Source organism: Microcaecilia unicolor, chromosome 2 (assembly GCF_901765095.1).
Source record: "Microcaecilia unicolor chromosome 2, aMicUni1.1, whole genome shotgun sequence".
NCBI classification, from domain to species: domain Eukaryota; kingdom Metazoa; phylum Chordata; class Amphibia; order Gymnophiona; family Siphonopidae; genus Microcaecilia; species Microcaecilia unicolor.
This window is the reverse complement of record NC_044032.1, coordinates 538,380,283-538,393,617: the sequence shown is the minus strand read 5'-3', so window position 1 is coordinate 538,393,617 and position 13,335 is coordinate 538,380,283. Positions and strand designations below refer to the sequence as shown.

The window sequence follows — 13,335 nt, the reverse complement described above, 5'->3', positions numbered from 1 at the left end:
AATGATTGGAGTCTAAGAAGAGTCAAGTCTGGGCCAATTGCTTCTTAACCTTCTGAGCAACTCTCTTCCACTTTTGTAACTTGTCCCTCGTCGAGGGAGCCAGATCAGACGGCAGGACAGCAGATGAAGTCAGGCCAGCTTCATGAAGAATCTTTCAAGCCTCCGGAATGCTGCGAAGCCTTCTCTGCTTTCCCTTAATCGTAAAACATAGAACAAAAGGAAAAGCCCATCTGTATGCAATCTTCTCTGTGATTAAGATCTCCAACACTGGCTTCATAGCGCGTCTCTGAGCTCACGTGAACAAGGAAAGGTCCTGATAGACTGATACTTTAGCTTCATTATAATCCACAGATGATAGTTGAGCACGCACCAACAAGCTCTCCTTGAAAGCAAATGAAGAAAATCTCGCTATAATGTCCCTGGGTCTATTATCCAGTGTCTTCCCCAAGGCTGTATGTGCCCGGTCTGTTTCCACTGCACTTGAATTCAGAGTATCGCCCGTGATTTTTACACACAGTAAACGCACTATGGCAGGAACATCCTCTATGTTACCATTCTCCGGCACCCCACGGAAACTGAGATTGTGCCTGTATCCCTGATTCTCGAAATCATCAACTTTGTAACGAAGCTCCTCAGTTTGCTCCAACAACTGAGAAAATCGAGAGTCCACAACTGCCGCTTGCTCAGCCTGCTCGTCAGCCCGCTCCTCCAAAACCTCCACCCTTTCCCCGAGCTCGTTCAAATCCAGACTGATAGCGTCCATGTGCTCCAAGATTTCGACCTTAGAGACCTTAATATCTGCACGGATCTCCTCGAGGCATTTGGCTAATTCCTTCGGGAAGCCTTTCTTGGGGAGAGAGTGACGCAGGGCCGCGTGGGAGGAGGCTGACTCCGACAAGCGACCAGGAGCAGGAGACACATGGCGCGATAGGCCCTTAGCCAGCTGTCTCACCGAATGGCGCTCACCCTCCTTATGCTGTGACGAAGAAAGCTTACTCATGGCTACCAAGAACTCGCCACGAACCTTTCCAGGTAAGAAGAGACGGACAAGGAAGTAGATGTTGGTGGATGAAGCAATTAAAAGCAGGGTAATGCAGGAGCTAAACTCTCAGGCGTCCATTCAGCCCCGTGACGTCACTTCCTCCCTTGAGCTTTTAATATTTTGAGATACATTTGCAACTATGCTGTACAAGAAGCTTTCTGATTAATAACCTACCATATGACCCCTGATGCAGGCACTTTTCCGAAAGATAGGCTGTGTCGGATCTTCCAGTAAACTCTGCTTCTTTCACTTACAGCCTCCATCTATTTATATCCATTTGGTGGCCCACTACACTCTTCTTGTGACTTTCAGCTTCTGTGCCAGAAGGCTATACTTGTTCTATTGCTCTGCTCAAAAGTAGATCTGCTTCACAGTAAGCATCTGAAAAAGGATAACCTCCATCATTAAGGCTCTTGCTTTACTCTTTGCCTTCCTTTTACTGCTGCTGTGCCTGTTTGGAAGACTTTGCCTTGTCCCACTTCTCTAACATCTTAATGGTTGCATTAATCTCTTCAATATGTTGGTCTTTCTCCCTTTACCCCTATGAGACCAACATCAGTAACTTTCCACTGTTTACTGCCCTAAAGCAGTCCTAGGCTACTCTTTCTCTCATGTGTCATTTACCTGAAAATGTTCTTGTCTATCTGATCTAATTTGTTTCTTAGCCTACTGAAGGATGAGTATATATTATCATTTGATCTCCAAAAGGTTTTTCCCCTTGAGTAAGTGTTAGACTTAACTTCTGCTCATACCAGTTCATGGTCTTCTGACCATGATATGTTCTCAGTCCCTACATCTCTCACCCCTGTACCAGGGTCTTGGCTAGCAGAAAAAAAAAATCAGTGTGAGAATAAGTTCCATTTAGATGGAAAAAAAAAAAGAGATAAAGTGTCTCTGCCTAGGGAACTGGAACCTCCAAATATCTATAATTCCTAGTGTTCCCCTAAAGCTTTTTAATTTGCTCTGTCCCCTGCTTTCCCTAGTTACATCCCAGGTAGCAGATAGCATCAGTCTGAAATTCTCCTTGTATTTACCTCTCATCGCTTCACGGTGATCATTTAGATCCAGATGGAAGTTGTCTTTTATTTGGAGCATAAATACAGACCAGACAGAAGCCTCCTCCTTTGTCCCATAATAGCATACATGCCAAAAAATCTTCCTCTTTTGTTCCCTTCCACCTCTTTTTGCATGTTCTTCGAGAACAAAACTTCCACCCTTCCTCTCTTTCTCCTTTGCTTGTGGAAGCAAAATAAAAGGAAAAGGGGATGGGATTTGATAATAACTCTCCAGAAACTCTCTTGATCACATCAGTTCCTCATCCTTAGGTAGAGGATGAGTCTCCTGGATGGAGCACACAGTAGTTGGTGTTTTGGAGGAGAATTTAATCCTTTTACATTAAGGGAGACCATTTTTAAAGCTCTCTTACTCAAACTCAATTTATCACACATCACCATCCTTTCACTCAGTCCATTAAAACCAATACCTCTGTATGCTCCCTTGTCCACCTCCCTGAGTCCTCCCCACCATGACTAAGGAAGTCAAACACTCCCCCATACAAACCTTCTCTCCTAGAGCTAAAAACCTCGCCCACCTAGACCAACTTCCATAGGCCCCCCACTAATACTATTTCTTGCCAAAAAAAAAAATCACAATTTTGCAAACCTCCCCCATTAGCGTACTCTATAGTACTTACTACCATGCCCCCACCCATCTTTGCCCCTTCTTCTTAGTGTAGCTTGAAACTGTCCTGATTCCAGTTGAAAATACTGTCTCTTCAGGTTATACTGTCTATAATTTTATTTATGTATTTGGATTTCCCTTGCACATTTTTCAGCAGTAGCTCAAGCTGAGTTATATTCAGGTACACTTGGGGAGATTTATTATCTCCTAGCAATCCTGTCTAATAAAGAGCAGTCCAGGCCACTGACACACCCCCTATTGTGACATCATCACATCAGAACTTCAGCTGAAGAGCCAAGGAGACAGTTGAGTGCTTTCTTAGTGACATGCATTCATTTAATTTATTGAAATTTGATTGTGTTTGGAGAGATTCTTTCTTCAGTAACCCCCAGATGGGATAAAGTGATATTTAATTGAGCTTCCTCCAAAGTCTCCTTTGTGAGCTGTGTGCCACAGTGTTAGGATTAGGAATAGAGAGTGAAACAGTATCATAAGGATTCTGTGTCTCACCATGGTGCAAAGTATTTTGTGGCAGTTCCAGTCATCACATTTCAAAAAAGGTATAGTGAAATTAGAAAAGATACAGAGAAGGGTAACGAAAATGATAAAGATGTGATGGATGGAAAGGGATCAACAAGAAATTTCTTTCTCATTCAAAATGTTTTAATTTTTTTATAAAGACATTTATTCGTGAAGTGTAAGCACAAAAATATGCAGAGTGTCAAAAAGTGAAAGGTAGGGTAAGAAAAAGTTTAGTGTACTTTGTTGCCTTACAATAAATACATTTTACCTGTGGCTGAATACTTTTCATCAATTGTGTCAGTGAAGCTGGAAAAAGGTAAGTTATGGACATTACAAGTCAGTAATCAAGCAGCAATTAAGAGAATGTATTCTAGGCTCAGATCCAAGTTCTCTTCATGGGCCTGATTTATCTCTGGACCGACTAGGGCTTGGGGGAGGGTGCTTAAAAGGAGAGAGCATCTTATCCACTACACATTGGCAACACTTGCTGATGTGTATGTATACCAGCTATGGAAAGAGCTGTGATCTTTGGCTCACTGCAATGTCTGGCTAGGTGGGCGTTAACTAGTCAGGGATTTCATAAACACAATTTTTTTTTCAAAACGAAGCTCATGGCACTACAGCTCTAAGCTCTAAATTGTAGAAGAAAGCTGCCTGAATAAAAGAAGATGATTTTCAATTATAGACCTTATTCAACTTAATGATGATACCCTTGGTCAAACTACTATCAAATCAAAACCTCAACCCATACATATATGCAGACAACTAACGATCTACATCCCATTTAAACAAGATTTAAAGGAAATTTCCAAAGACATCAACCAAAGCTTACATATCATGCATACATGGGCGGATGCATTCCAGCTGAAACTTAATGCAGAAAAAACCCAATGCCTAATACTCACTTTGCAACATAACACGAACAGATTCACCACCATTAGCACACCAAAGCTGAATCTTCTAATTTCGGACACCCATAAAATTCTCGGAGTTACCATTGATCGACATCTAACACTTGAGATTCACGCGAAAAACACAACCAAGAAGATGTTCCAATCAATGTGGAAATTAAAAAGAGCAAGACCTTACTTCCCAAGGGCCGTCTTCCGCAACCTGGTACAATCAATGGTACTCAGTCATCTAGACTATTGTAACGCACTCTACGCCGGCTGCAAAGGAGAAATAATCAAGAAGCTTCAGACAGCTCAGAACACTGCAGCTAGACTCATATTCGGCAAAACAAAATATGAAAGTGCCAAACCCCTACAAGAAAAACTACACTGGCTCCCACTTAAAGAACGCATCACGTTCAAAATATGCACCCTAGTTCACAAAATCATTCACTGAGATGCCCCAGCCTACATGACAGACCTGATAGACTTACCACCCAGGAATGCTAAAAAATCATCCTGCACATTCCTTAATCTTCACTTCCCCAACTGCAAAGGTCTAAAATACAAACTTACGCATGCGTCAACCTTTTCCTACGAGCACACAATTCTGGAATGCGCTACTGCGCAACTTGAAACGATCTATGAACTAACTAACTTCCGCAAACTACTGAAAACCTGTCTCTTTAACAAGGCATACCTCAAAGATCAACAAATATGAACTCCTATACATAAATCTAGAATTGTCTTATAATAGTGCTCAGTCATCTAGACTATTGTAACGCACTATATGCCGGCTGCAAAGAACAAATAATCAAGAAACTTCAAACAGCCCAGAACACTGCAGCTAGACTCATATTTGGCAAGACAAAATTTGAAAGTGCTAAGCCCCTATGAGAAAAAAAGTACACTGGCTCCCACTTAAGAAATGCATCACGTTCAAAATATGCTCACTAGTTCACAAAATTATCCATGGTGACGCACCAGCTTACATGTCAGACCTGATAGACATGTAAAGATCATCCCGCACATTCCTTGATTTGCACTTCCCCAACTGCAAAGGTATGAAATACAAACTAATGCATGCGTCAAACTTTACCTACCTGAGCACACAATTATGGAACACGTTGCCGCGCAGCTTGAAATCGATCAACGAAAGAACGAACTTCCGCATACTACTGAAGACCCATCTCGTTAATAAAGCGTTCCACAAAGATCAACCAATGTGAATATGCACAACTCGCCCATTTATATTCAGAACTGTATCATAATATCTGCTTGTATACTATTACTATGTCTTATTATCATCATGTTGACCAAGATAATACTAAATGTCTATTTTCTAGCATTCTTCCACTAATCATGATGTATTGTGAGCCACATAGAGCCTGCAAAGAGGTGGGAAAATGTGGGATACAAATGCAACAAATAAATAAATAAATATTTGCTTGGTAGACCATTATAATGTCCTATCATCACCATATTACCCAAGAACCTTCTGTAACACTAAATGTATACTTACCATATATTTCCACTATTCATGACATATTGTAAGCCACATTGAGCCTGCAAAGAGATGGGAAAATGTGGGATACAAATGCAATAAATAATAATAATAATAGATATACTTCATGGAAACATTTCTTGATTGAGGAAAGGCTAAAGATGTTAGGGCTCTTCAGCCTGGAGAAGAGACAGCCAAGAGAAGATGTGATAGAGGTCTATGAAATCTAGAGTGGGGTGGAATGAGTAAATGCAAATCAATTGTGTTTACTCTTTCAGAAAGTATAAAGATTAGGGACATGTCATAAAGGTTACTAAGTAGTGCATTTAACACAAATAGGAGTCATTTTTCACTCAACACACAATTTAACTCTGGGATTTATTACTGGATGATTTTGTAGAAACAGCATAGTTTGGTTTGGAAAAAGTTCATAAACTGTTGTCAAGGTATACTTGGGGGAAAGCCACTGCTTATCCCTGTAGGTAAGTAGCAAGGAATCGTAATGCTTTTTGGGATCCTGCCAGATACTTGTGACTTGGATTGGCCACTGTTTGAAACAGGATACCAAGCTTGATGGACTTTGGTCTGACCATTCTTGTGTTCTTATAATCACTGTGTTTACTAGTATTGTTAACTTTGTATTCTGATGACAGATTGCTCTAGAACAGTGATTCCAAAAGTTTTTACTACGGTGGAACCCCTAAATTATTTTTATATACACCGAGGAACCCTCAATTTATGTAAACATATATATTCATACAAACAGATTCTACAGAATTCGAGGAACCCAGTTTGGGAATACAGCCCTAGAGTAATGAGGAGATGCTCCCTGTTATATAATGAATACCTGGCTACTGCATGCTGCAAATAGGAATTAAAAATTTCCCTGTCATTTGTTACATTTGTCTGACTGTTCAGCTTCTCACCCTTGGCTTTCCACAACTAGATCCTTCATCTTCAGTTTTCCTCCCTGTAACTGCAGACTTCTTCCTCTGCTCTGTTACTCTGTGTGCGTCGTTTGCTCTTAGGATAATTAGCATTTTCATATGTTTTGTGCCTACTTTGTGCCATTTTCTCTGGCATTTTGTTAACCTCACTTCCTCTCTTTTGATGCACTCATTTCCTCTCTCTGTCCATGTTTTGCTCTTTTCCCCGTTCAATTTGGTCCTAAGTTTTTACTTTTTTAAAATACATTCCTTAACAGAAATGAATAAAATCCTGAAATATACAAAAGAAAAATATAGGAAGACCAGACCCCCATCAAACAAAGTAAATTTATCACTTCAAAGCACTTACACAAGAGAAAAACAGTAAATTAAGAAATGAATATATACTTTTATTTTTATTTTGTTCTTTGTTTTTGTTTACCTTGTTCTTTACCACTTAACTAATTTGTCTTTTTCAATTCTACATCATCTGTTTATTTATGCCCTTCTACCAGTTTGTCTGCTTGTCAGCCCAAATTTAACTCCTCTCCCCCCCAAGGTTTTCTCTCCAGCCTTCTCCCTCTTCATTTGTTTCAAACTCTCTCTCATACCTTCTCTACATTTCTTTGTATTTTCTCTATCATCCTCCCCTTAGTTTATCTATCCCTTATGTCTCTTGTTTTTCTGTGAACTCTGATCATAGACCATGTGGATCACCTGCTCTCATTTGAGAATTAAATGTTTTCTCTCTACCTAGGTCCTCCCTGAACTTGAATTATTTGTGTGGTGCCTGTTCGATTCCACTATAATAACATGAGAGCTAGATGTGTTATTAGATAAGGACTGGAGGGACTAAACTGTGCAGAAGGTGTTCTTGTTCATTACTATACTTATGTTTCCCTAACCGCCCACCTGGACCCGCTCACTGGTCCAGTATCCACTGACCTGCTGGCTCTTTGGGCTACTGGATTAACTGTACTGTATTACTGCTTTGTATAGTGTAGGAAAATGGTTTACCTTTTGGGTTTATATTATTATTTGTTTTGATTAGGAACTGGGCTATAGCTATGTGGAGCTCAATGCTAGTGACACCCGGAGTAAGAAAAGTATGAAAGAGATTGTAGCAGAATCCCTCAGCAACACAAGCATCAAAGACTTTTATTCTGGTATGTGGGATGTGGGCGTTGCATCTGCATTGTTTTCATACTCATTTCCTGCAGGGGATGAATGAAAGTGGAGCAGATTTGGATCCCAGGAGTAAAATTCTGAGCATTCTTCCAGAAAAGAATGTTTAAACACATGTTCTGCTAGGTGTTAACTTCGCAGCTGCTTAGCAACTGCATAATAACTGCTCAAGCTTTAAGCATGCAGAAAGTGCCTAAAACCCAAGACATTCTGGTAATGCAAATTATCAACACTGCACAGCTGTAGCACACTATCATATCATAAAGGGTTCAACAGTCTTCCAGCGTAGAGACAAGAGATTTGACACAGTGCCATATCTTTCTCTGCACAGTGATTTATCCATCATATATGTCATCTTGCTCATCAATTATAATGTAGGCCTCTACATTATCATCTCCTGGAAAATGATTTATAAACTGGTTGAAGAATACAATACAGTAAACTACAGCTAAGAAAACTGCACTTTTGTGATTAACTGTGTGTTTATTCAACAGGAGCATCTCAGTCAGTGAGCACGAATCATGTCCTGATTATGGATGAAGTAGATGGAATGGCAGGCAATGAGGACAGGGGAGGGATACAGGTAAACTATCATCCTAGAATGCAGGAGATACAAGTTAGAAAGTACAAATATGACCAGCATGCTGGCAGTGATATAACAAAAGAGAGGGAATGAAGTACAAACTAAAGTCCAAACAAAAAAAACAGCACCACGGGCCTTTCTGTATCAGAAAGTGAAAGTGCCTTGGTGCTTTGTAGCTTTTACTACATGAGACGTGGGGTAAGGAATAATATATTGTAGAGGAATATATTCGAGTTATTCCCCAAGTTTTCCACGTCATCACTGTGACCCCTGACGCAGGTGCTAGTCACCGAAACACGGCCCGTGTCGGGTCTTTTTGTCAAGGCTCATTCATTAAAGAACTGTGTTCCATTTTTAAAGGCCCGTGGTGCTGTTTTTTTTTGTTCAGCATGCTGGCAGTTGCATTGCCATGTAGAAGGTCCCCAAGTCAGGTCTTCTACTCCCTGGGCCAGTTGGGATTCTGCGGATGCAGTGCTCACACCACTGGGAGGAGATGGGGTCATGGTCATTGCCTTAGGGTGACACTTCTTAATTAGATTCAGAACCCATGATGGAAGGTTTCTTGAGTCCTGGTGTGTGGCTCCAGGCCCAGGATTGAGCTAAAAGTACAACGAAGAAGGAAGGAACTGCTGAATCTTTAAAAGAAAATGTACAAATAGAAGGACAAGCTGCATTTGCTTTCCTACAATTCATGATTAATACAGTGCAAAACAAGCAAGACGTTTGTTGGTCAGTAACAATCTGCTGGTGATGCAGTGCAACAGGTTTTGTTTTGGTGAATATTTTATATAAAATACTAGCAAGTGCAGTGACATTTTCTTAAAAGTTTGTTTATAGGGCTTATTCACATTCTAGAAAAAAAAGTATATTATTTGAGCCGCCTTCTTTTCAGAGCTTATAGTGCATTTAAGAAAATATAGACTAAACAGTGAATATGGAAATAGGCATGTATAAGCGAGTGAAGATTTATTTTCTTTCTGAAGCTACAGATGGGTTGTTTTAATCATCCTCAAAATAAATAATTCCTTTATTTGTCTTGTTTGTTTGTCTGTCTTGACTAGATTGTAAGCTCTGTTGAGCAGGGATAATGTCTTACATGTTTTGTGTACAGCATTGCATACATATAGTAAAACAGAGAAATAAGTAGTAGTAGTAATAATACTAGTGGTTTATCTGTCTTCTCTCTGTTCATGTTTCAACTTCAAGTGTGTGTAAATTGAAGTATTTTAATGTTTTTCTTTCCTGAAAACTTAGGGCCAGGTCACATATTATCTCTCTTCATTCACAACAAAAGGTGTCACATCCAGAAAGTGATCCTCTCCAAAAGCGAAAGATAGTGAATTGACTGTGTTCACCATTTCAGACAAGTGTGTATATGTAGTGGCCCCCTCTGTATGCACTAAGGACTTCACGTTGAATAGAAGGATTTCAGATTCTTAATTATTGAGTTTTAATACCACTAAATTATTTGTAACTTTTCTCCTGCTTTTGAAAATCTGAATTACTCAGTGCATATGGTGGACTGTGCAGAGGACATTAGGGATGGACTTATATGTAATGTACCAACTTGTTGAAAATGTAAAATAGCCTTTAAATATGAGATGACTTCTACCATGAGCATAATAGCATGCCATGCAGAAAGTGAAATGTATTCTAATTTTATGTGCAGAAAACTTGCAGCTATTTGGGGGGGGGTGGGGGAGTGGAGTGTGCCGGATGCATTAACAGAAAGGTTTTGCGGTAAGCACTGGTTCTTGTGCTCATGTCCAAAAGAAAATGGCGTAAATATGAGCCTCACAAAAATTTATGTGACAGCAGTTTTGTAAGGTTCATCTTTAGGCACCAGTGTGTGCTTTTACTTTGGTTTTCTTCAGACACGTGCATATGTCTGTAATCTCCTTTCTGCCTTAGAAACTTGCAGGGATTTCCTTCAGGTTGCAAAAGGAGACAAAACTGGCAGTTAAATCTCAAAAAATGGCATGAAATCTTCTCTGCAAACCTTGTACGCAGCCCTGGACCTGGCAAAAACATTCTTCCAGTAACTGGGTATCAAAAGTCCCTGTTTACCTCTCTGCATTGCTGCAGAATACTCAATAGCCTCATTAGCATTCATTTTAATGTGTGGCAGTGTATTCCACGTGGGTTAACATGTGCACTCAATCACTCTCTGCATTGCTCACTGCGTACAACCCGCATTCAGCCCTTGGTAACTGCAAGCTTAGGCCTGCAGTAACTTTCTACATCAGCCCTTCAGTGGCAACACTTGCTTGATGTGTATGCGTACCAGCTACTGGAGAGGACTGTGATCTTTGACTCACTGTAATGGCTGGACTAGGTGGGAGTTAACTTCCCAGTGAGTCTTTCTTTCTTTCTTATTTAACAAAAGGAAGCTCATGACACTGTGTAACTACAGCTCAGAGCTCTAAAGTGTAGAAGAAAACTTCCAGGATAAAAGAGGGGATGTCTTTCAATTATAGACTGACTTCATAGAAACATTTCTTGCCTGATTTTTTTTTTTGCATGTATATTTATGTGCATTTCAGGAGTTAATTGGTCTGATCAAGCATTCCAAGATTCCCATTATCTGTATGTGTAATGACCGGAACCACCAGAAGATTCGATCTCTGGCAAACTACTGCTATGATCTTCGATTTCATAGACCACGAATGGAGCAGATTAAGGTCAGGTGAAGACTGTTTTTCTCCAGATGCCATGCTCATGCTTTGCATACTAACTTTAGATAGGATGTAATGTTCTGTTGTGGGTTGGGAACTACTTAAAAGATAGAAAACAGAGAATAGAGTTAAATGGACAATTCTCTCAGTGGTGGAGGGTGAATAGTGGAATGCCACAGGGTTCTGCATTGGGACTGGTACTTTTCAACCTATTTATAAATTATTTGAAAATAATAATTATAAGTGAGGTGATCAAATTATGAGATGATGCAAAATTATTCGAAGCTATTAAGTCGCAGTCAGATTGTGAGAAATAGCAGGAGGACTCTGCAAGACTGGAAGACTTGGCGGCATCCAAATGGCAGATGAAATTTAATGTAGATAAGTGCAAAGTGATGCACATTGGGAAAAATAACCCAGATCATAGCTACATAATGCTAGGTCCCACATGTAGGCATCACCATCCAGAAAAAGATCTAAGTGTCGTCCTGGACAAATACATTGAAATTTTCAGCTTAGTTTACAGTGGTGGCCAAAAAAAGTAAATAGAATGTTAGGTATTATTAGAAAATGGATAGTGAATAAAACAAATATCATGCTTCTATTACTTTGTGGTGCAGACTCACCTTCTGGTGAGTGAGCTGGGCGGTGGTGCGCTGGAATATTTCACCTCCCCTGCTTCGGCGGTGGTGAGCTGGGCAGAGTGTCCCTTTGTGGGTGTAATTCTGGTCATCACTTCTCAATTCTGGTCATCACATCTCAAAAAAAGGTATAAGAATTAGAAAAGTTACAGAGAAGGGTTACTAAAATGGTAAAGGGGATGGAATGACTCTCAGATGAGGAAAGGCTAAAGAGAAGGCGTAGGTGGATATGAAAGAGGATCTATGAAATCCTGAGTGGAATGGAATTGGGTAAATGTAAATTGATTGTTTACTCTTTCAAAAAGTACAAAGACTAGGAGAAATGCCATAAAGGTACATAGTAATATTTGTAAAACAGGAAAATATTTTTTCACTCAGTACATAACTAAGCTATGGAGCTTGTTACCGGAAGATGTGGTAAAAAAGGTTTGGACAAATTCCTGGAGGTAAAGTACATAAACTGTTATTTAAAATAGACCTGGGAAAAGCATTGCTTATCATTAGGATTAAGTAGCATGAAATCTTGCTGCGACTTGGAATTCTTCCAGGTATTTGTGACTTGGCTTGATCACTGTTACAAGCGGGATCCTAAATAGACTTTGATCTGACCCAATATGGCAATTTTTATGTGTAATTTCTTCACACCTTAGTCCTGTCTACCCATTTGTTTTAACCTTAGCATTGCACTACTGAAGATATTTTTTTTGTTTTGTTTTTTTCGACATTGCTTATTGTAGGGTGCCATGATGTCCATCGCCTATAAAGAAAGTTTAAAGATTCCACCTGCAGCAATGAATGAAATCATCTTGGCTGCTAATCAGGATATTCGACAGGTCAGTCTGATGGCTTCTTGAGATCTTAATTTCAAACACTGCCTTAATACTTACTTCAAGAACTTATCAGGTTCTCTATTATTGTGTATCCTGATAGTCGCTTTTCTAGATTTAGATTTATTAGTTTCTTGCTCGCTTATATCCAGAGCGGGTCACAATAAAACATCCATAAAAGCATTCAATAAAAAAACCAAAAAGAATCAGATAAAGCACAAATGCAACAATCGGAACAAAAAAAAGATCCTTATACAAAAGAAAGTCTCTGAGCTGTTTCCGGAATTCAGGACCATTGGTTTCACACTTAAGTCATACTGGCAAATTGTTCCACTCAAGTGGACCTCGGATGGAAAAAGTTCCCAGCTTTGTAATCTACAAGCTTCTACATTGTAATGCAGGGATCACAAGCAACTGTTGACGTTCAGATCACAGTGATCGTGGTGATGTATACCACTGCAATACAGTTTTTAAATAAACAGCTCTATCCTGATACATATCTTGATGAACCATGAGCAGCAATTTGTACAATATCCTCCATTGCATCGGCAGCCACTTCAAGCGCTTCAAACAAGGGGAGATATGCTCAAAATGGGAAAGTCTCATCAACAGTCATACTGTTGAGTTCATTACCATTTGAAGCGCTTGAACAGAATACTTTGGCAGCCTAAGATATACAATGTTACAATAATCTACTAAATATCATAGACTCTATGACCATTTTAAAGTCACTCCAATAGACTTCAAACGAGATTTCATTCTCAGTTTGAAGTATAGGGAACGAATCAGTGTCTGAACTTGCACTCAAAATGAAAAAGTTGACTCCAATACAACCCCTAAATTTCTAATTTGCTTAGCAA

At 39.6% G+C, this 13,335-nt stretch overlaps 1 protein-coding gene across 2 annotated transcripts in view; it reads left to right on the top strand.

Moving 5' to 3' along the window:
* Window positions 1-13,335, top strand: part of RFC1 (replication factor C subunit 1) — a 348,859-nt gene that overhangs the window by 268,690 nt on the left and 66,834 nt on the right. For both annotated transcript variants that reach the window (XM_030191305.1, XM_030191306.1), the window contains 4 exons: window positions 7,616-7,730; window positions 8,244-8,332; window positions 10,876-11,013; window positions 12,386-12,481. In XM_030191305.1, coding sequence (XP_030047165.1) covers window positions 7,616-7,730; window positions 8,244-8,332; window positions 10,876-11,013; window positions 12,386-12,481 — 438 coding nt within the window. The remainder of the gene's footprint in view (window positions 1-7,615; window positions 7,731-8,243; window positions 8,333-10,875; window positions 11,014-12,385; window positions 12,482-13,335) is intronic.